This window comes from Lissotriton vulgaris, chromosome 7 (genome assembly GCF_964263255.1).
Source record: "Lissotriton vulgaris chromosome 7, aLisVul1.2, whole genome shotgun sequence".
In the NCBI taxonomy this organism is placed as follows: Eukaryota; Metazoa; Chordata; class Amphibia; order Caudata; family Salamandridae; genus Lissotriton; species Lissotriton vulgaris.
This window is the reverse complement of record NC_141695.1, coordinates 426,335,625-426,360,063: the sequence shown is the minus strand read 5'-3', so window position 1 is coordinate 426,360,063 and position 24,439 is coordinate 426,335,625. Positions and strand designations below refer to the sequence as shown.

Here is a 24,439-nt window from a genome sequence, read left to right as displayed (position 1 = left end):
CGTTTTTGGAAAGGACTACAACATATTTTCCCCCTTCTCCTGTTGTTGGCCCAGTTGGACCTCAGTCTCTTCCTTACATATCTGATGTACATGCCATTCGAGCTGCTCCACAGCTTCTCCTTTCAGCTTTTTACAATTTAAGGCTGTGTTCCTCACCGCTATTACCTCAGCACAACATGTGAGTGAGGCCCTGCGTGTTCATCCTTTGTACACCACTACCTTCCCCCAAAAAGCTGGATCCACGAACTAGTGCATCCTTTCTTCAAAAAGATGTGACACTGTTCCATGTTGATCAAACCATCACCCTACCAGGCATTTATGGTCCAACTCATCCCTCTAAGGAGGAGGAGAGGCTTCACCGCTTGGACCCCAAACAAGCGCTGAGCTTCTATATTGATCGTACCATAGACCACTGGGTAGACCAATAGCTCTTTCTGAAATTCGCTTGAGTGAAATGGGTAAGGTTGTGTTCAGAAGCGTGCCATATCTCTCTGGATCATTTTGGCCAACAAAATAGCCTCCAGAAAGAGTGTGTATTAGAAAGTGCCCTCTTTTTGCATGGTTGCCCCCACTTTTTGCTAAACTGCTGATGTTCTTTTGACTGAGTGTGCCCTGGGTTCCTGCCAAATAGGTACCCAGGGCCTATGTTCTTCCCCTAAACTGCATTACAGACAAAATCCAATTGCCACTCTCTGGCTAGAGGTCAGTCCCTTGTAAATGGCGACCACGGCAGACCTCTAAGGGCTGCAGCACTTATTGTGCCACCCTTGGAGGCCCTGTACATATATATATGTATATATCAGAACAAAGCAAAGAGTCGACATGGCACACATCCCTGTGTGCCATGCCTACAAACCACTGCCCTGGCATAGGTCAGCCACCCCTCTAGCTGGGTGTACTATACCAGTGGTGCGGGTACAGGTGCATGATCCGTGTACCCCTACAGTGTACAAACAGAGAGTAAGGTGCTATCTACTTTTACCTCTGCCTATCTTTGGGGTTCCGCTGGACTCTGTGCACACTATACCTCATTTTGGTATAGTACATACAGAGCCAGCTTCCTTCAGTGTGTAAATATTCCACCAGGGCCAAAGCTTCTACCACTACGTTTGAAGATAGAGTTCCTGTCCTAGACGGTGAGGCTGCTATGTGGCCATCCCTCCACACTTTCACGAAGCACTATTGTTTGAATAGCCAGGTCCACCAAGACTGGCACTTTGCCCGCTCGGTCCTGCATGACTTTCTGGTTTAAGTCCATCCACAGCCCACCTCCCTTCGGTACTACTTTGGTATCTATTCAAAATGTGAGGAATCTATGGTTAGATGTCGCTATCAGAAGAACAAGCCATTTAACTTCTGCAACGCTCTTTCTGGTAGAGACTCTATCTAGCCACAGATTACTCACCAAACTTCCCTTCCTTCCCATTCTGTGTTTGGATTCTGACCATTAATAAGTCTAGGAATCTGCACACTAGTCTATCAGTTCGCTTTTTTGGGTTTCATATCTTGGAGGCACAGGCAGTCTCAAAAGCAATTGACATCAGTGTGCAAGAGTGGCACCTATATAGGCCCTGCATGTCATTTCCAGAGCTTAATGGCTTTGGTACGGAGCCACACTGCGCTAACGTTCAACCAGAAGAGGTAGTATGGAAAAGTTTCCGGATCCAATCTGGCACCTGGGGAATATTCAAAAGGTGAGGAATCTGCGGTTTGACAGTCTCTACCAGAAAGCTGTTACTGAAGATAAATAGCTAGTTCTTTTAAATTAGTGGTGAAAACATTGCTGCGTAATTAAAAATGCACGGATAGTGAGCAGAATATGAAGTTGCTTCCTTATTAATTAACTATAAACTAAAGAAGTACAGTTATTACTAAGGGCGCTCTCTATGTTTTCTGATCCCTTCTCATTCTCTGCATTTCCAGCACAATAAAGTGTGTACATTTCATTTGACTTTACTATTTTACTTCTTCTAGAGGGATGGACGAGATTCAGAGGGAGAGGTTCAAGGTGCTCCAATGTTGGTACAGCTCCGTCTCCTGGACCAGAAGGATCCTAGCACAAAGGTATGACAACCCACTGAGGTTTCCTTCTTGAGAGGGTGTGAGTATTTGAAGGTTTGTGTCTAACTATCAAACTAATGAGATGCCTTAAGAGACTCTCCAAAGGATTGGAGCCACCTTAAATTATTATTACTAGTTTGAATTACTGTAGTAGCCACCATTCTCACAATTTTAAATATAAATCCAAATCTAAAAAATTCTGTGAGGACACAGCTTAAACACGTCACTCCAAAAATAGACTGCTGAACTGAATTGATTATGTTGAAATCCTATCACAATCACTGAAAAGCTTAAAGATGCTCTTCTCTGAATAGTGCACTGTTTTGTATACAACATATCATCTGCACTCCTCGTCCAAATGCATTTTCTATTGATTTGCACCTTTAATGAATCATGAATACCATAACTAATTAGAAGTTATTGTTTTCCATCTTTTCCTTCAAATATTTCATTTTTCTAGCCCTTCTACTTCCTATTTGAGACGGACTGTGATTCTGCTTTGAGGGGAGATGGCCTCAGATATATTTTAAGCAGACGTTAGACTAAAGGTCAAATTGTACATTTGAGTGTTGCAGAGCCTTTCATCCCCTGTATTTCTAGCTAGAAACAAGCTGCTGACCTCATTCACTGACTGAATTATGATGCTATTTGTTCTTTCTAAAAAAATCAAATGTCCTGCTCTTGTTGTACACCTGAAATCTATAGTTGGCTGTTGAGGAATATTGAAGCAAACAGACAGCCAAGGTTACAGATTGGCATGGGTGTAGACTGATGATTTGCAGTTCTACATAACATCGTGTAGTTTCATTGTGGTCAAGGCCTCAGTCTCATGAAAGTAAGTGGGGAAGAACCATTGATACCAGCATCAGTTTACCTGTTCTGTGAAAGCAGATGTGTTGATGTTCTAAAGCCAGATTACTGTCAAAGGGTGAAACGGAGGCAGAAGAAATGAATGGCTTCAAAGTATTTTGTTAAAGAATTTAAGAAGCATGATATTTTTAGCAACCATAAATGAGCATGCCAATGCCACTGTGAGTTTTTAACGTTCTGTGTGGGTAGCCACAGTGATTGATTCTGTAGAGAGCTCTCCTCCTCTGAATTTGGCAACTTGTATGGACAGTAAGAAAATATTGCCCTATTTGGACTGCACAGTCCAAATAGGGGCAATATTACTTTCCTTTCCAGGCCTTTCCTGTCCAGGATCCTGCTTTGTGATGCTGATCTGAAAGAGACACGTTAGAGATAGATTCCTTACCTTAGAATATCCCCAGGCGTCAGACTGGATCCTGAAAGTTTTTCGTCAGTAGTACCCCTGTGCGTCGGTAGGTGGTGAGCTCCGAGATGACGTTACGGAGACTACTTAGGTGCCACCCATGCGCGCTGATGCCAGTTCTTACTTTTTCCGCGCCAGCAAGCGCAGATCTGGTTAGAGCACGTACCCTTTTTGACTAACTTTTTGAGACATTTGTCTCTCCTCTTTTTGAGTCTTTGACTCCTGGTGCCAAGTAGGGATGCCTGGTTTTAAATGCTGTAGGGCCTGTCACCATACAATGCCGGTGGCCGACCCCCATGGCGTTTGTCTCTACTGTCGGGAGCACGAACATGACTCCCGGTCATGTTCTGACTGTCTGGCCATGGCTCCGAAGGCTTTGCGGGAGTGGTCCCAAGAGCTGCTGGAGGCTAGGCAGTCATCACCGCGCCGTCCGAAGTCCAGGGGTTGCTCAAGGGACCGTCCGCAGAGCCATCATCATCACTCCTCGGGGTCGAAGTCTTCGCCCTCGGAATCGGGTAAGAGACATCACAAGTAAAAGTCGAAGAAGCGTGTTCGCTCTCCGACGTACCCCCCCCCCCCTCCCCCACCCCCTGTAAGTCTTCGGATGCTGACGAGGGGGCCAGGGGTCCTTCCCCTGCAGCTCCGTTGGAGCCTGGGAGTTCTGCTGCCTACCCACCTTATCCGGGTCCGTGGGTGACTCCGGCCCAGGTGCAAGAGTTTCTTGCCCCCATGCACCGCCTTTTCAGGCCTAGGGCTCCCGCTGATGTGCCTTTGGGCTTCGCGGTCCCTATAGCGGACTCTACCGGTGCCGCCTGTGCTTCGGGCTGTGGAGGAGGTGGATGACTTGTAGGGGTCGGAGGACCCTCTTGCACAGTGGGCAGAGGAATTGGAGGGTGCAGGTGGCCTTGACCTCTCCTCTGAGCCGGGTTTTATGTCTCCTCCCGCTGTCATGAGGGAGGGCGCCACTTATTCTGTGGTGCTCTGTAGAGCAGCTGAGGCCCTTGACCTCCATCTGCCTACTGTCACTCAGAAGACAAACCTCCTTACTGAAGTGCTTGAGCCAGTGGCAAGTTCTATGGAACCTCTACTTCTGTTCAATGAGGCCTAGACGGACGTTTTAATGGGCACCTGGTCTCGACCAGCCACAGGGGTTCCTGTGGATATGAATGTGGCCCGACGTCATCGCCCGGCACCGGGCGACCCTGCTTTTTAAACTAATCATGCGACTCCGGAGAGCCTGTTCATTCAGGCCTCCACTTCCCAAAGTGCATTCCCTACTGCCCGCCGGATAAGGAATCGAAAAAGCTGGAGCAATTTGGGAAAGGGTTATTTTCCTCTGCCAGCTTGGGGCTTGGGGTCAGTCAACACTGCATGCCTTTTGGGCCGCTACTCTCACGTGGTGTGGGACACAGTGGCGCAGACACTACCCCAGTGCCCAGAAGAGGTTCGGCTGTCCTTTCTCAAGCTGTTGCGGAGGGGAAGGATGCCGCAAAGTTCTCCATTCGGTGTGGGCTGGACACTGCGGACTCTTTAGGGATAGTGATCTCCACAACAGCGGCTATGCGTCATCATGCCTGGTTGCGGTCCACTGGGTTTTTGGGGGATGTCCAGTGTTCCCTCATGGACATACCTTTTGATGGTACTCGCCTGTTTGGCGATAAGGCAGATAGTGCGCTGGAGCGTTTCAAGGACTCTCGGGCTACGGCCAAGTCATTATGTCTCTCCACCACACGCCGGGCCACCATGTCTACCTTTCGTTCCTTTCGTAACCAGGGAAAGGGCGCCACTGCACGTTCGTTCAGCCAGAAGCCTGTGCAGAACCAAAATCAGCACACATACACATACACACATACACATACACACATACACACACACACACACACACACACACACACACACACACACACACACACACACACACACACACACACACTCTTTAAATATATCCTTCATCTGTGCCCAGGGTATGTGAGGGCAAGCGATCCCAGGTATGAGGACTTTTCTCCTGGAGAGTCAGTATGCGGTCTTCCTGCAAGGGGAAGGGGGGGTGAAAAGGGGCCTGCACCTCCTAGACTAGAATCACTCTGCTACCAACTCCATCACCACTAGATCCTTCATATCCTAGGTTTAGGAGGCAGTAGATAATTTCCTTATGATCGGGGATATACTTTAGAACGTCCCCTGCTATCAGGCCGAACTCTAATGTTGACAAACAGAAATCACTTGGACCACTTTTATAGGGGATAACGTGATTGTTGAGCAAACAAAAGGAAATGCATAGTCCAGAACAATGATACAGGGCATAACAATGTTTTGTCACAAGAAGCCTGTAGAGATTTTATGAGTGGCACATTTTTCTGAAAGACATATTCAAGATTTACTGGTGAGGACAAATAATCATCACGGTTGAAGCGTTGACTATTATAGTATTTAAAGAGCTGGTTAACAATGCTGTTGCTTTTGGTCCATTTGAACACCACTATTTCAAAGTATTTTTAGTGGTGTGAAAGGAACATCTTCTATCCTGAAAACCCCTTCAGATTCTGCTAGCTTTATAGAGATTTTCTGTACCTAACCTGTTTCAAGGATCAATGTCTACCACTGATGGCTGGGAGAGGTTGGTTGCATTTGTGAATATGCCTGTTTGAAGGAGGATATTGGTGTGGTTTTTCCAATGGTACTGTTCTTTTGTGTTGTCCCTGTAGAATCTGTATTGTTAGCAGTATTTCCTTTGTTTCCTCTGTGACTGTGGTTTATTGTATTGCAGCTATGGTGTGCTACAGGAGTGGGCAATATAGTTTTAAAGAGGGAGAGCAAGAAAGCTGTAAGTATACATTCATTTTAGTTTTTTTCAACCTTAATGCATGCAATGATTGAGTGACCATATACCATAACAGCTAGTCTGTTAGTGGCTCTTGTAAATGCCTGGTTGCTAATAGTCTGGGACACCCAGCATGAACACGCGTAATCATCACGCAAGGACGCCTATAGATGTTTATTTTTGTCTGCAACCCTGGGAGTTTTGATCACTCTTCTGCAAAATCACATCTTTCTGATTGCAGAACCAATGCTCTCCTAGCTTGCTGTGGATTTGCTCTGGAACACACTCAGTCAGCGAGGTGATGGTGATTGATGCGAGTCGATCCAACCACGTAATGGACCAGTTTGTGATTCCCAATGCCCACGTGCTCTGTATCTCTAGTGTGCCAGGTGAGTTCGAGTGAGGACTGATTTTACTACCATGTTGACAATTTCTTAATGTTATATGTCTGTTTCTTTTTCCAAGTTTGAGTGTGTTTCTTTTTCTCTAGCATATCATTCTTCTCTTCCAGGGGATCCTCATCAATAGTCTTAACCACTGAATATTCCCGCCCATGTGCGGGGAACCCGGAAATAATATAAAAATTATATATGGAAACCATATATGTACAGCTATATATATACATATAAATATAATATATCTATATAAAAAAAGAAGCAGAGAACTCTGGGTAGTTCTCAAGTTTAGGTGGAAAGCAGCTCCTGTATAGAGCACTCTCAACACCAGCGACAGACTAGATCTGCTCACCTCAAATGTCTGCTTTTCTATCAAAGTTTTTAAGCATAGGATTAGCACAGTGCTGTCCACGCCGAGATAGAAATGGACAAAGTCTTTTGTCATTTATACATCAAAGTCTTTAAGCATAGGACTAGCACAGTGCTGTCCTTCCCAAGCTGTAAAATGACAAAAGCCATTTATATATTTTATACTATTGAGAAAGGCGGCAAGCCGAAACGCGTCTGGAGGTGTACTTCTTGTAAACCCAATAAATCTGGGATTATAGATTTCTTGTGAGTGCTTTTGCATTTTGTGAAGTGGAGTTTTGGATTGTTGGATCCGCGCAGCGTCTGTCACCGCGCTTGTAAGCTCACGATCGCGAGTGAAAGGGAAAGTGAATGACTGACAACGGAGCAGTATATATATATATATATATATATATATATATTATATACATATATACATACACATATAATATTTTTTTCTCATACCAATGCAGCTCCCAATAGGAGGCTAAACGATGAAATTACACTCGTAAAGTCTGTATTTGCCAATACATAAAAACACAAGAGGGCCAGTAGCACTTGAACTCTGTTTTTTAATGTGTGACGCACTCATAAAGAATAAAAACTGCAAATGAAGTACACATTGTTAGCCTACAGGCTGCATTGTAAACCAATAGCATAGAAAATGAAAGCATTTTCAACAAAAACTGTCTCTGTGGCTTCAAGGCAGCCATGACCCCTAGCTTCCCATCATGCCTTAGGGGTTGACAGTTAGGTCAGTTGTTCTTTCCGGCTCCTTCTATCAGGACACTGGATTCACAGCTCTCTAATTTTTTTACTTTTCTGTCAAAATTATCTTGTTTTATTGTGGTTTTCTTGACTTCACTCAACGTCTTTTGATAATTGAGTGAGATCTAAACGATTATGTTCGAGGCATGTGGGCTGATGAATTCATATCTTGGCATAGATCGCCGCCTAGTGTTGGGTCCGGATGTTTGCACCTTGTTGTCTTGGAAGAGTCTTCGAAGTATCACGAGATAGGTGACTCCTCCCCTGGACTACAGGGCGCATGGACATCTTCTCCATCTTCGGTTGTTTTTTTCTGCCATTGGGTACGGATGCACTTCGACAGCTCCAACTTCGGGACCTAAGTTTTCCAACTTTCTAAGGCCAAAACCTTCTACATTCAACGGTATTGTTTCCGCTTGGTATCCCTAGACTCGACAACACTTCCACCTCTCTCTGGTCGTCGACGCGGGCCGTCTGGCCCTTTTGACGCCACGTGGGCCTCCTGCTGATGGATAGGACCCCGTTTAAAAAATGCCCACAGTGTCAATCCAAATTTCCACACAGTGATAAGCATAAAGTATGCAACTGGTGCCTATCTCCGGAGCACAACGAAGAACACTGTCCAGCTTGTGCACCACTCCGGTCAAAGAAAACTATCCAGAACCGAAGAGCTGCTCGACAAGAGATGCAGCGGCAGGCACCAGAACCGGAAAACATTTTCAACGACGAACATGAACTCACAGAGGCGGAGGGCTCAGAAGATCTGGAGATAGTCACCGTAGAGGACCAATCGGACTCCGATGGCCAGATCACACCAGGGCAAACAGTGAGTACCAAAGCCCCTACCCTGACTTCACCTCCATACAAGGCTCCGGTCAAAGCATCGCGTAAAAGCCTTAGCCGCGACCGAAACACAGCTTCAGAAGCCCCGCCTTCTAGCTCGGCTCCGAAGACCACACCCAAGCCTTCCGGTACCCCGGGACTGAGGAAAACACTGCCCAAGTGGCCTCAGCATCGAGCAAAACTTCTCAACCCAAAAATGTAGTGTAGCACAAAAAGGCCGTTGACTCAAAAACTGACGCAGAGCGGAAAACGGGAGTCGACCCCAAGAAGGTCGTCGATCCGAAGAAGACTGTGAATCCCAAGAAGGTTTTCGATCTGGAACAGGGCGTCGACCCCAAGAAGGTCGTCGATCCGAAGACTGCTGTCGACCTCAAGAAGGCCGTCGAGCCGAAGAAGGCCGTCGAGCCGAAGAAGGCCGTCGAGCCGAAGAAGGCCGTCGAGCCGAAGAAGGCCGTCGAGCCGAAGAAGGCTGCCCATCATACAAAAGACGTCCAGCCTAAGGAGACACTCGACCCGAACAAATTCGTCCAGCCGAAAAAAGCTCCACACCCAAGGGTCCTTGAGACCGAAACTCACACTAAAACAAAAAATAAAGACAAGCAGGCGACGGATCCAAAATCCTCGGCGCTGCAGCCACAGACAGTGGAGGAAGAACTTTTTCATCCAGATCCAGTGTACCCAGAACAACAAGGAGTGTATATAGACCCTGATACAGGACATATATCAGTCTACAATAAAAACAAAAGAAGACTGGACACTGAAGCCCCTTCTCCTGTTCCTCCTAAGAAAAAGGACTTTGGCACATCCCCTTCAAGACCTTTCACACCTCCTCCTTTCACTCCTAACATGCCTTATGTTCCATATTATCCCCCACCTGTAGAATATGATCAGAAAGAAGACATGGGTGAAGATCCTAAGGATGATTTTATACAACCTGACGATCAAGGAAACCAGGATGACACATGGAGTGACCATAATTATCCTGATGACACAAATTATACACAACCCATGCCCGATCCCTCTCCATACCCCACAAAGCCATCTCCTTTTGACGACACTGTCGCTTTTAACCAACTAGTGGACAGAGCAGCTCAGTATCATGCCGTACACATGCACACTGACCCTATAGAGGAGGATTTTCTATTTAACACCTTCCCAACATCAGAGAAGAGTGTACATGTACTCCCAATGCTAAAAGGAGTACTAAAGCACGCACCATACATCTTTAAAGACCCAACCAGGGCGCGTTTCCTCAATCCAAGAATTGAGAAAAAATATAAACCGGCCCCTACAGACCCCTCTTATATCAGGTCTCAGCTACCACTAGACTGCCTAGTTGTATCTAATGCTAGAATAAGAGCAAATTCGCAAACAGGTGATGGTCCCCCTCCTGACAAGGAGTCCAACATTTTAGAAGCCTCAGGGAAAAGAGTGGCCTCTCAGGCAGCAAGCACCTGGAGGATTGCCAATACCCAAGCTCTCCTAGCACGCTATGACAGACCACACTATGAGGAACTGGAGGGATTATTACAACACCTACCAGAACCCTAAAAGGCAAAAGCAAACGACCTAATACAGGAAGGGAAATTCATCATTAACGCATCCATAAAATGCACCCTTGATGTAGCTGATACAGCCGCTAGGTCTGTCAACACTGGTGTATTGCTACGCCGGCATGCCTGGCTCCGCATTTCAGGGTTTAAAAATGAAGTGCAATCTACCATACTCAATCAACCTATTAACAAGGATTTCTTATTTGGTCCAGCGGTTGATACCATCTTAGAAAAGATGAAAAAAGATACGGACACCGCTAAGTCCATGGGTGCACTTCAATTTCAACATTCTAGGAGCTCCTTTCATCGATCCTCCTTTCGAGGTTCAGGCAGTGGCAACACATCCCAAACTTCTTCATCATTCAAGAGCACTACACAAGGCACCTTTACCAGAGGCTCCAATAGAGGAGGTTATAGAGGGAACATGTGGGAGTGCGGGTCTAATATACAGGCGAGGAGGCTGGATGAGTTTGCGAACAGGCAAAGTTTTATTTTGAACAAGAGTAGGGTCAGGTAACACAGATGTCCGGGCGTCACAATAGTCCAATTCCGGTGAGTCTTTTTCTGTATATAAGGGGGCAGAGGGCGATGGTTCAGGCTCCTTGTCTTCGGAGTCGAATGTTGTTCCCCGGAGGCTCATAAAAGAGGAAAGAGAAGGAGCCGTCTGAACACTAGTTACCTTTATCAAGGAAGTTTTTAACCCGTCACCGCACCTCGGTTGTGTTCAGTACTAGACAAATTTGAGCGTGAAGTCAGTGATTATGCCAAGGTAAGGAATCATGGGAGGGGACAGGAGTCAAGGAATAATCAGGAATCCAGTGAGGAGCCCACGTCTTAAAGAAATGCCTTTAAACTATTAAAGATAAGTTCGGGTCAACGCAGTATTTAGTGCACAAGAGATCAATAACTGGGTCACAACTATCACGGGTCAGGTTTAGGCTTACAGCGGAGGTAGTATCCAACAGTACATACTGTCACTTACTTTACACTCCTCCCGCCACCCTCCGGTACCTTCCCGCCACCCTCCGGTTCCTTTCCCCCAACCCTCCAGTCCTCGTGGTAACCCCTCACTGACCGGCCCCTGCCGCAAACTCTCCTGAGTCCGCGGCCGCTCTTCTGCGTCCTCCGGTGGGATCCACCACTCCTCACTCCAGGGCTCGTCCGATTCTTCGTCCTGGGTCTCTCTGCTCCTGGGCTTCTCCACGCTGTCTCCTCCGCACGGTTTCTCTTCCTTCACAGCTCCTCCCGACGTCTTCTCCCGCTCTCCTGCTTCGTCTGGATGCCCGCCCCTGTCCTTGCAGTCCGCCAATTTCATTGGTCTCTTTTGACCACTTCCGGGGCTGCCGCCGTCCTCTTCCGGGTCCTGCCTCCCAGCTCTCTGTAGGGAGATGGATCCGGATTGGGAGTTTCCTTGTCTGTAGCGGGAGTCCGCTCATTAAGGGTTTCAGCCCATAGGACCGCATCGGTGAGTACTTCCTCACAGAACAATAACAAGGGCAGAGGACATGGAAATAATAACACCCGAGCCTCCACCGCCATCAACAGTGACTTTTTCACACTCCCTCCAGACCACTTAACACCTGTCGGAGGCAGAATAACAACATTCCTACCAGTCTGGAACGCGATCGCTACAGACAGGTGGGTGAGACAAATTATACAGTATGGTTACTGCCTGGAACTCACTTCTACTCCACCAACATACCACCCAAACACCGTCCAATGTCCAAAGAACACATCACGCTGTTACAACAGGAGGAGCAATCCATGCTAGAAAAGGGTGCCATAGAGCCAGTCCCATTACAACATCCAGGGACAGGGGTATACTCTCTATACTTACTCATTCCCAAAAAAGGCGCTCCCTCAGACCAATATTAGACCTTAGACCTTTGAAGCAATACATACTCTCAGATCATTTCCATATGATCACTCTACAACAGGTACTCCCACTACTCCAGCAAGGCGTCTTCCTCGCCACATTAGACCTCAAGGATGCATACTTTCACATCCCCATACATCCAGCTCACAGGAGATACCTCGGGTTCACAATAGAGGGTCAGCACTATCAATTCAAAGTTCTCCCCTTCGGGGTAACTACAGTACCAAGGGTTTTTACTAAATGCCTAGCAGTAGTAGCAGCACACCTCAGAAGGCAACACATCCATGTGTTCCCCTACCTCGACGATTGGCTCATAAAAGCCAACTCATACGCACAGTGTGCCAGCCATACCTCACAGACAATCCATCTACTGCACAGTCTTGGATTTTCCATAAATTAACAAAAAGCACATCTGCAACCCTCCCACATACAGCAATATCTGGGTGCAACAATAGACACCTCCGTAGTAAAGGCATATCCAAATCCAGCCAGGATAGCCAACATACAATCTCTCATTCAAACATTTCAACCATAAAACTCCCTGCCAGCTCGAGTGTTCATGCATCTTATAGGCTGGATGGCCTCCTGCAAATTCATTGTCCCTCAGACTCTGCTTCAAATGCGCCCCTTACAGGAATGCCTAGCACGTCAGTGGAACCAAGCTCAAGGACAACTGAAAGACCTAGTGTTGGTAGACAGTCGCACTTACCTCTCTCTGCAGTGGTGAAACCCACAAAACCTTTCCAAGGAGCGACTGTTCCAAGAGCCGGTTCTACAAGTAGTATTAACAGCGGACGCATCACTGAAAGGGTGGGGAGTCCATCTCCTTCAATATACAGCCCAAGGTTTCTGGACAGTCAAACAAAAGACACTACATATAAACCACTTAGAGCTACTAGCAGTATTCCTAGCAATGAGAGCCTTTCAGAAATACTTGCGCAACAAGGCTGTGTTAATCCTGACGGACAACATGACAGCCATGTACTACATCCAAAAATGGGGGGGGGGGGACACACTCTCTTCAACTATCTCACCTAGCACGGAGCATATGGAAGTGGGCAATTCCACAAAACATTTATCTCCTGGCAGAACACCTCCCAGGAATAGACAACCAGATAGCATACCTACTAAGCCGACACAGTCAGCAAGTACACTAATGGGAGATTCATCCTCAAGTTCTCCAACCATTCTTTCAAAAGTGGGGACATCCAGACCTAGATCTGTTTGCCACAAACGAAAACTCCAGGTTCCCACACCCGTTGTCACAAGGCAAAGCGATATGGATGAACTGGTCAGGCAGATTTGCGTACGCTTTTCCACTGATTCCATTAGTGGCACGCAAACTAAGGCAACAGTCCCTCACAATGATCCTGGTTGATCCTGGTTGCTCCCACATGGGCAAGACAGCCATGGTACACAACACTCCTAGAACTCTCAGTGGTTCCTCACCAAAGACTGCGCCTCTCGCCACAACTGCTAACTCAGAACCATGGAGAAATCAGGCACCCAGATCCCAATCAGATGAACCTAGCGATCTGGCTCCTGAGGTCTTAGAGTTCGGATATCTTAACTTGCCTCCAGACTGTATGAAAATTATCAAGGAAGCAAGGCGTCCCACTACCGGAGCATGCTACGCAGCTAAATGGAAAAGATTTGTTATTTATTGTAATAATAACCAAATCAATCCATTGGATGCCTCCATCCAAAATGTAATCTGTTACCTGCTACATCTTCAGAGATGTAACCTAGCATACTCATCCATAAGGCTACACCTTGCTGCTATAGCAGCATATCTTCAAAACAGACAACATGTGTCCCTATTTAGAATCCCACCTATCAAAGCTTTTATGGAGGGACTTAAAAGAATTATCCCTCCAAAGCATCCACCTTCTCCAGTCTGGAACTTAAACATAGTACTTACCAAACTCATGGGACCCCCCTTCGAACCACTTCATTCATGTGAACTACAATTCTTAATATGGAAGGTGGCGTTTTTAATTGCTATTACCTCCCTCAGGCGAGTGAGTGAGCTACAGACACTAACCATTCAGGAACCTTTCATGCAAATACACCACAATAAAGTAGTGCTTCGTACAAACCCTAAATTTATGCCAAAAGTTATATCCACTTTCCACATCAATCAGTCCATAGAATTGCCAGTTTTCTTTCAAAACCTGCAATCCGTGGCTGAAGGAGTTCTACACACACTAGACGTTAAAATAGCTCTGTTATATTACATTGACAGAATAAAATCATTCAGAAAGACAAAGCAACTATTTGTCGCTTTTTCACCACAACATAAGGGTAATCCCATCTCCAAGGCAGGAATAGCCAGATGGATAGTTAAATGCGTTCAAATATGCTATCAAAAAGCAAAGCACACTTTAACAGTTCCCCCAAAAGCCCACTCAACGCGTAAAAAGAGGGCATCCATGGTTTTTCTAGGAAATATTCCCTTAGAAGACATATGTAAGGCGGCTACATGGTCTACCATACACACTTTCACAAAACACTACTGTGTTGACGTGCAAGCTAAGCAACAAGCTGCTGTGGGCCAGACTGTCCTTAAAACTCTTTTTCAAACCACTGCAGCTGATACAGGCGACCACCGCTAGAGGAGAAACTGCTATACAGTCTATGCTAAGATATGAATTCAGCAGTCCACATGCCTCGAACGGCAAATGCTACTTACCAGAATGCATCTGTTCTTGGCATGTAGGGCTGCTGACATTCATATACCCACCCTCCTCCCCGGTGCCTGTCACAACTGCATGGTTATCTTCCTTACATGCATTTACATGGTCATCTCTTACTTTCCTATACTCCATCTTTGCCATTGTGGCGAAAAACAATCTGAAGATGGAGAAGATGCCCATGCGCACTGTAGTCCAGGGCAGGAGTCACCTATCTTGTGCTACTTCAAAGACTGGTGCAAACATCCGGACCCAACACTAGGTGGCGATCTATGCTAAGATATGAATGTCAGCAGCCCTACATGCCAAGAACAGATGCATACTGGTAAGTAGCATTTGCCTTTTGTGACAAAGACCTTCTTTGTTCGATCTTTGCCCTGCCTGTGGCAAAAAGAAGGTCAAGACAGACGCACATGATGTGTGCATTCTCTGCCTTCCTGAATCACACTCTCCTGCTTCCTGTCAACACTGCATGAAGTTGTCTAAAAGAACCATCAAGGACAGCGAGAGAATCCATCTTTATGGCCTCTCAGAAAGAGGTAGGTCTCCTGTGAAGACAAAGAAAAGCACGCGTTCGAAGTAAAGGAGCAAGGTCCCGATATGTTCCCCTTCGGCATCGGGCTCGACGTCAAAGGGACCAGCGGCGGGATCATCGTCGAGGGATTTGGCGCAGGAGCGCCGCTCTTCAACTTCTAAAGCCAAGTCTCAATCAGCTTTAGCATAGCGTCCGGCGTCGCGAGAAGATCCCCCGCCATCGAATCTTCAGCGACGATCGACTTCAAGACTCATATCATCGATGCCTCGACTTAAGTTATCATCTTCGCCGTTGAGACCGAAGTCCACGTCGACGTCTCAGCGCAGATCACCGTCGGAGCAGAGATCGTCGGATGTCCTATCGTCGACGTCGAGGCAGGGGCCTCAGTCAGCAAGACACTCGACATCGAGACAGCAGTCTCCGTTGGTTTCACAGCAGACGTCAAGACACAGTCCTCCGTCGAAGGAAAGGCACTCTGTAGAGGCACAGCCCTCCGTCTAAGCAAAGATGATAGACATTGAGGCACAGCCCTTCGTCGAAGCGAAGACTATCGACTTTGAGACAGGAATCTCCATCGAGGCATCATTCGACGTTGAGGCACAGCCCTCCGTCGAAGCGGGCACGATTGAAGTCGAGACAGGAGTCTCCGTCGATGCGACGTCAAGGCACAGCTCTCCGTCGAAGAGCAGAAGATCCAGATCGACGTTGAGAAGCATGTCTCCGCGAGGCAGCCAACGTTGAGACGAATGCCTTAAACAGCTTCGACAATATCGACGTCAAGACAAAAATCTCCATCACAATCGACGTCGAGGCAGAGGTCTCCGTCGGTGTCAGTTCCAGTAAGCTTCTCTCAGTCTCCTTCATCGACGTCAAGAGCAGGCTCCCACCGTTCCATCACTAGGTCTGGTTCTCCGGAGGTGGTTATTTCATCATGGAGTAGCAGGGCTCTCCCTCGGGTAATCATCATGCAGTAGAAAAGGCTCATCAGAAAGGACGAAAATCTCCACGTTGTTCTCCTGTTAGAGCGGAGGGGTCTCCATCCAATCACCTCTCTCCCTTATGGATGCTGCTATTGCATCTATGGGCTGATCGTACACAAGCAGCAGTTGTTAGAAGGGAGCCCAGCCTGGCTCACAGGTCTCCGCTGGCTTGTCTAGCAGAAGCTGCAGATTTTGTCCTCCAAGAGGAAGAGCTCGTACTCTCTCTCCTGCCCCAACATCTAAGAGTAGATCAAGATCAGGCAGCAGAAGGAGAAGACACAGGTCTACAACGCCTTCCGCCTCCTCAACATATTCCTCAAAAAGGGACTACTCGCCCACCCTTACTGATAGTCCACCGTCGATGATCTCTCCGGTGGACGATGTAAGCACATTCAAGGGTGTGCTTGCTAGGGGGGCTTCCAAACTGAACATTCCCATGCCTGTTCAACAGAGTACTTCTTCAGTCATTTTTGAGGCTTTGAACCAGAAGACGTTATCTCACCCATTACTGCCTCTGGTACAGGGTATGCTTAAGCCAGTTATGGACATTTTTCTTATGCCAGCCACTCTCAAGACCATAACGGCGAGAATTCTAAAAAAGTATCGTCCGTCTGAAGAGGATCCCTCCTTTTTGACGTCCAATCCAAAACCAGACTCTGTAATTGTGGCTGCCGCCAGAAAGACCCACTCAGTAGCCTCCTCGTCTACAGTACCACCAGACTAGGAGAGCAAAACGCAAGACTCGTGGGGGAGAAAAGTATGTGCCACTTCTGCTTCCATGCTTAAAGTCTCCAGTACGTCAGCTCTATTGGGGCGTTACGATAGAGCGATGTGGGACTCGCTACAGCGTTTTTCAGATAAGCTACCCAAGGAAGACCATAAGGACTTAGAGGAAGTTTTACAGAAGGGCAGCTTGGTGGCGAACCAAGTCATTAGTGCTGCTGCGGATGGAGCTACACTCTCCGCACACTCCTACGCCCACAGAATTTACGCCAGAAGATCTTCATGGCGTCGCCTTCCAGAGGCGCAGTCCCGGATTCTCAACCTGCTGTTTTCCGGTTCATCGTTGTTTGGCTCGCACACCATTGAGGAGATGGCACGGTTGAAGACCGAGCTAGATACCCTGAAGGCGGTAGGGCTGGAAAAGAATAAAGAGCTTTGTCGCACTTACCGCAATACTAAGCGCCGATCTTTCCAACAGTGTGTTCAAACTCTTCATTGGCAAAAGAACCAAAACCAGCAGGGTCAGCAGAAATCTCAGTACCAAAACCGGCGATCCAACAGGGGGAGAGGAGGGAACCGTCAGTCCTCTACCTCGACGAAACCTCCAGCCAACCAATGAGTTTCTGCTTCCAACAGCACCGTGCGCCGCTCCAGTAGGAGGAAGTTTTGAAAATCACCTGCAAGAGTGGCGAGCCGTCACGAAAGATCAGTGGGTGCTGGCTGCGCTGCAAAATGGGTACTCTCTACGTTTCCGACGTCGTCCTACCTCGATCCCTCCGGTAACATCATCAAGCTACCATGTCAACATGCTACAGAGGGAAATGGGCATCCTTCTCCAAAAGTCAGCCATAGAGAAGGTCCCACGGTCACAAAGAGGTAGAGAAGTGTATTCCAGATATTTCCTGGTAAAGACAAAAAGTCAGAAGTCGGAATACAGACCCATTTTGGATCTGCGAGCACTCAAGTCCATCAAACAAGAAAAATGTTGCATGCTGACTCTCCACCAAATATATCCTTACCTCTGATGTGTTCGCTGGATCTACAAGATGCCTATTTTCATATACCGATAAATTAGCATCACTGACAATATCTACAATTCGTAGTCAGAACATCTCACTATCAATTCAAAGTTCTGCCCTTCGGACTGATATCAGCTCGCTGGGTATCCACGAAGTGCTTGGCAGCGGTTCCGTGGCACAGAGGCATCTTAGTCTACCCTTATCTGGATGATTGGTTGCTGAAGGGCTCCTCTCCCCAGAGTGTGAGGAACCATTTCCAGCAGTGTCCAGAACTCTGTCAAAAACTAGGCCTACACGTTAACTACCAGAAGTTGCACAGCAACCCCCTCAAACAATCCAGTACCTGGGGCGCTGATAGACTCCGAGTGAGGAAAAGTGTTTCCTTTGGAGGAGAGACAATTATCCCTCATTCAGAAAGGCAGACAGATTTTAAAGAGGAACCTGTCGTCCGTACGTCAGATCGCCTCTTTGCTCGGATTGATGGCATCCTGCATTTTTCTGCTACCCAATGCCAGATTAAAAATGCGTCCTCTACAGCGAGATCTGGAGGACAAATGGGATCAACGGTCTCCTCACTTGGAAGACCAGATCTGTCTATCACACACAGCCAAAGCATCCATTCCGTGGTTGATGAAGAGGGGCAACCTGGAAGTAGGAGTTCCTTTCCATCAAACTCCTTTGTCTCAGACTCTGATCACAGACGCATCACTACAAGGATGGGGAGCCCACATGGGTTCTCCCCAGACACAAGGTCTGTGGTCCTCAAAAGAGCAATTGCACCATATAAACATGCTGGAACTCAGGGCTGTTCATCTTGCTCTCAAAGCTTTCCTCCCTTCGATTAAGGCGAGTTCCATCCTAGTACAGATGGACAATACAACCACAATGTACTACCTGAACAAGCAGGGGGGGGGGACTCGATCGAGGACTCTGTCATTGGAAGCGCAGTGCCCTTGGCCCTGGCTACTAGTGAGGAAGCTGTCCATCACAGCAGTTCACCTGCCGGGAGAGCAGAATTCTCAAGCGGATGCCCTTGGTCGCCACTTCAAGGAACAGCAGGACTGGGTTCTCAACGACAAAGTGGTCGACGACATCTTCCAGGCTTGGGGCAGGCCAAGCATAGCTCTTGTTCGCGGAGGAAAAAAAACTCAAAATGCAGAGACTTCGCCTCAAGGTACTACCGACCAGGATCGAAGGGGAATGCCCTTTTGATCAGCTGGTCAGGGGCGTTTGTGTACGCCTTTCCACCCCTGCCTCTCATCCCGAAGGTGGTGACAAAACTGTCACACTCGAACACCACAATGATACTGATTGCTCCAGACTGGCCGAGGCAGTGGTGGTACCCGTACCTTTTACATATATATTAGTGAAGCCACACAAGAGGCTGCCGTGCAGACCGAACCTGCTGTCCAGAATGAACGGGAGGATTCATCACCCCAACCTTCCATCACTGAACTTGGCAGCATGGCTCCTGAGGTCCTCCAGTATGGACATCTAGATCTACCTCAAGAATGCATGTCCATATTAAAGACACAAGGATACCTTCGGCAAGGCACTCTTATGCTTGCAAATGGAAGCGTTTTTACATATGGTGTGTGCAAAATAATTGTAGTCCCACAAGGGACAGGAGGAGGTAATCTTGCCCTCTCTGCTTCACCTAGCCAGAGCATGTTTAAAATTCTCGTCCATTAAGGTGCACCTCGCTGCCATTACGGCATATAGGTGTTCTCCTTCTCAACCATCATTCTTTCAGTTACAAGTGGTGAAGGATTTCCTGCAGGGTCTTAAGAAGGTCTACCCTCCAGTCCGGCCTCCTTCACCTCCTTGGGAGCTGAACTTGGTACTGTCAAAATTGATGGGTCTGCCCTTTGAGCCTATCCTCGAAGCATCCTTGCAACACCTTACGTGGAAGATAACTTTCTTGGTGGCGATCACCTCAGCTCGTGAGTGAGATACAGGTCCTCTGTTCCAAAGAGCCCTACTTGGTCTTCCATCTCAATAGGGTAGTCCTCAGAACGCATCCTTCCTTCCTTCTGAAGGTGGTGTCCAATTTTCATGTAAATCAAACCATTTCTCTTCCGTCTTTTTTTCCCAATCTCTCCACTCCAGCGGAGAGGGCGCTGCATTCATTGGACTTTAAAAGGGTCTTGAAGTTTTATCTAGACAGGTCGAAGCCATTGAGAAAGTCTGATCACCTTTTTATTAATTATGGTTCAGTCAGGACAGGCTTCACAGCATCAAAACGGTCCATCTTCAGATGGATAGTCTCGTGCATTAAATTGGCTTACCAGTTAGCAGAGAAACCTCTTTTGTCCGCTCCCAAAGCTCATTCCTCAAGAGGAAAAGCAGCTACAACTGCTTTTCTCAATAATATGTCGCTCTCCGAGATCTGTTAAGCAGACACTTGGAGATCAGTACACACATTTACAAGACACTACTGTCTTGACTCAGATACTAGAGTGGATATTCAAGTAAGCCAAGCCTCCTTGAGGAATCTGTTCAACAGCTGATTTTTTCGGTTGTCGTTAATGGGATCCCTTTATTTTTCTCATTTGCCTGCAGGTCGTTGATGGGCTTGCTATTCTATTCAGTGCTTATGACTATTGATGAGGATCCCCTGGAAGAGAAGGATAAGTTACTTACCTGTAATCATAGTTCTCTTCTAGAGGTATCCTCATCAATGTCATAAGCAACCCACCCACCTCCCCAGTCAAATTATATTGTTTTCTGACGTGTTTAATGATATCTTTGTAACCTGACCTTCAGGGTTATGCAAATAACAACTGACCTGTCACCCATGATGCATGATGGGAAGCTAGGGGTCATGGCTGCCTTAAAGCCATGGTGTCAGTTTTTGTTGAAAATGCTTTCATTTTCTACGCTATTGGTTTACAATGCAACTTATAGGCTAACAATTTCTACTTTATTTGCAGTTTTTATTCTTTGAGTGCTTTACTCATTAAAAATCAGAGTTCAAGTGCTACTTGCTCTCTTGTGTTTTCATGTACTGGCAAATAGTCTTTATGAGAGTAATTACATTGTTTAGCCTCCTATTGGGAGCTGCATTGGTATGAGAATTTTTTTTATATATATATATATATATATATATATATATATATATATATATATATATATATTCACTGAAAAAACCATAGGTTTCACACCATTTATAGTTAGCTGGAAATGTTACTGACATAAAACCATAGAAATTCCAACGTTATAGTTAGTTGGACTCACTATAACAAGCGCGCCTGCAATGCACTGCTGATGACGTCACATATTACATCACTCATGACATCGTCAGTGACATCACTCATGACATCACTGATGACACCAGCCAGTGAATGTGTGTCTTTCTTTAAAATTAATATGTTTAATATTTGTATTTGTAAAGGTTGATGGAAGAATAAATGGCTAAATAAGTGTGTAAATGGATGTTTTTAAAAAAAAAATCATTGGTTAACTGCCTTATTAAGTGTATTTTATTGAATACATATATTAGCGAGTAACCTTTAAATATTGAAATATATGTATCAGTGTTTCACTTTGTGTATAAGTAGCTGCATGGGTTGGTGACTGACACTGTTTGTATGTGTTTTGAAGACAGCATATGTGCAGGACTGTATGGGTGGATGAGTGTGTATATGTGTGTGTTAGTGAGTGAATGCCTGCCTCACTATTGTGTTTTTTAGTAACAACATATATTTTAATCTAGTGTATGTGAGTTTTGTTGTATATAAGTGAGTATATGTGAGAGTAAGAGATTGTAAGAGTTCCTGTTTAAATAAGTATATGTTTATATAAGTGATTGTTTAAGAGAATAAGTATGTGTAAGTTTCCTTAGAAGTAAAGAGGTCGTGTGTGTATAGTTGTATATGCAAATGAATGGATGTTCAATAATTTATTTGCATGTGTGTGTGAGTAACTTTTGGATGACTGTCGGTGTATAACAGGATGTATAGATGTATCACTACATATGATGAGTGAGTATATGTATGAGTGACTATATAGAACTGTTGGTAAATGAGTGGATGTGTTTATAGATGGTGGAATTACTGAATTGATTGTTGTAACTGGTATGGGTATCTCCATTTTTTTGAAAATGTTAGTTTCTATTTTTGAATATCTATTTCAAGGGTTACATTACACTAAAAGGAGGTCTGTCACTCTGTCACAAGGATGGTGTCATAAGTGATGTCATGAGTGATGTCACTGACGATGTCATGAGCGATGTAATATGTGACGTCATCAGCAGTGCATTGCAGGCGCGCTTGTTATAGTGAGTCCAACTAACTAGAACGTTGGAATTTCTATGGTTTTATGTCAGTAAAATTTCCAGTTAACTATAACTGGTGTGAAACCTATGGTTTTTTCAGTGAATTTAATAGGTTTTTAAATGCTAATTCCTAACTATAGCTGGTGTGAAACCTATGGTTTTTTCAGTGAATTTCATAGGTTTTTTAAATGCTAATTCCTAACTATATATAGGGCCTCAAACCTATGAAATGTAATATTTTTTATAATGAATCCTATATTGTATATTTATATAATACTATTTATTTATTTATTTTATTTTATTTTTTTGCCCTGGTGCGCTCCCGGTGTGCGCCCCGGTGTGCACACCGGAAAGCGCCGTTTTCCGGAGTGCCCCGGGTCGCGCACCGGTGAGCGTCCCGTTAGCGCTATTGGCGCGAACGAAAACATTGTGACGTATCGTGTAGCCGCGTCCGCATGATACGCACGGCGTAAGCGCACCCGGAAGTACTCGAGCGAATACGCGCATCTAACGCGCTTACGCCCGAGGCGCGTCGCGTAAGCGCATTGGGTCATGTGACCTGAAAATAACACTTTTTATTGGTGCAGAACAGTTTTGGTTTCCGAATGATGAAAGCCCGGGTCATGTGACCTGAAAATAACACTTTTCATTGGTTCAGGACAGTTTTTTTTTCCAAATGATGAAAGCCCCCACCTTTTTTCCTTATTCTGACTTTGTCCTTTGACTGTTTGGAGATCTAAGAGAAATATTTTGTACTTTAAAATGGCTACAGTAGCAGCAGCAGCTGGAGCATCTGCACCACCACCACCACCACCAAGAGGACCACCACAACATCACATTGGTGGCACCACCCACAAAGCGCTCCACTACACACACCTAGATACCTAGCCGGGAAAATTGAACTATCAGGAGGAAACAGACCATCCAGGAGTGCCAAGGAACTGCTGTTGCGGCCAGCCATCTTCCGGAAGAAAAAGACTGATGACCGAGCATTCTCGGGAGCAGCCCCCAGAATCTGGAATTCACTCCCTCCAAACATTAGAAAGATTCAAAATACAATAGCATTTAAGAGGGAAGTGAAAAGCTTCCTGATGAGCAAATACCTCACATAGTGATGACGGCCGATCATAGATAGGATCTATTGTTGCCCTAAGACAGAGCACCAATGTCGCTAGTAAGGAATATCGCTAACTTTGAACCAAGATAAACCCTGAACTATGATGCGGTGCAGGAGCCTCTCCTGAGACCTAGTTGTATTGTAGTGTAGTTCCTAGTTTCCCACTAGGCCCTGCGCATTGGAATAACATAAACAGTAGTATCGACGTAGAAGTGCGGATCTTCCAGGCCTCTACTGACTATGCTAAACTTAATTGGGTGTGTTACCAACTAGCTCAGAGGTCACTGGAAACTTTCTTCTCTGCATAGGAAGTGATCAGCTTCCTTGGCACAGACAAGAAGGGATTCAGCTTTCCAACAACCGTGCAACATGACAACTTTGCTCCTCAGATTAAGAGTCAATCTCTAGGGTCGTGTGAAACAATAGACATGTATTTCACTCAGTCAGGTTAGTGCAGTTTACTTTCACGAGATGTAGAGAATAGAGAGACGGGCGTTTGTTCAATAAATGTTAACCCTTTATTGACAGTCTTTCTTCTCGTACAAGAGAAATGTATTGCCACAATTGCAAGACTTGTTATTATAAAAAGTACGTACAGTAAGATAAGGATTGCGAAATAATACTGTAAAAGCATTGATATGGTTTCTTAGCCATACAATGGTTTAAAAGTAATAAAACATATATACAGTCATATATACATTAGGCTAAAATACTCAAATGATGCTTCTAACTAAGCCTACCCCAGTGTGCCTGACCTAAGCCTAACACGTGGAAGGGGAGTAAGTAAGTAGCTTTAGTTTAAGTTGGTTTTGCCAAGGTTTGCTTCAAGAATTCTCACTAAGGGTTTAGTCAACACCATACCTCTGAATAGAATGATGGAGGTCTGGTATCTCCTTCAGGAGGAAACTCTGTATCCCAGTCACCCGCGAGGGCAGACTTCTGCTGGGCTCTTCGCAGAGGGACGGCTGTTCAGCTCCTAGTTACACCACACCATCGTTCGCGCTTTAGCAGCGATAATGGTATCAGCAGCTTCAGGCGACGGGCAGCAGGCTGAACAACAGGGGGGCTCGCTTCACCAACAGCAACGAGACAGCGTTTGCTTAAGGCAACGTTGGTAATATTTATACCTGACAGGTGCCTGGTTTGACGCAAGTTTGT

General features: G+C 46.0%; 1 protein-coding gene across 4 annotated transcripts in view; it reads left to right on the top strand.

Annotated features, from left to right (window-relative positions):
* The window catches only part of LOC147701782 (C-Jun-amino-terminal kinase-interacting protein 4-like), an 861,003-nt gene that overhangs the window by 529,454 nt on the left and 307,110 nt on the right, over positions 1–24,439 (top strand). For all 4 annotated transcript variants that reach the window (XM_086930413.1, XM_086930411.1, XM_086930412.1 and 1 more), the window contains exons 17-19: positions 1,975–2,064; positions 6,102–6,158; positions 6,397–6,544. In XM_086930413.1, coding sequence (XP_086786539.1) covers positions 1,975–2,064; positions 6,102–6,158; positions 6,397–6,544 — 295 coding nt within the window. The remainder of the gene's footprint in view (positions 1–1,974; positions 2,065–6,101; positions 6,159–6,396; positions 6,545–24,439) is intronic.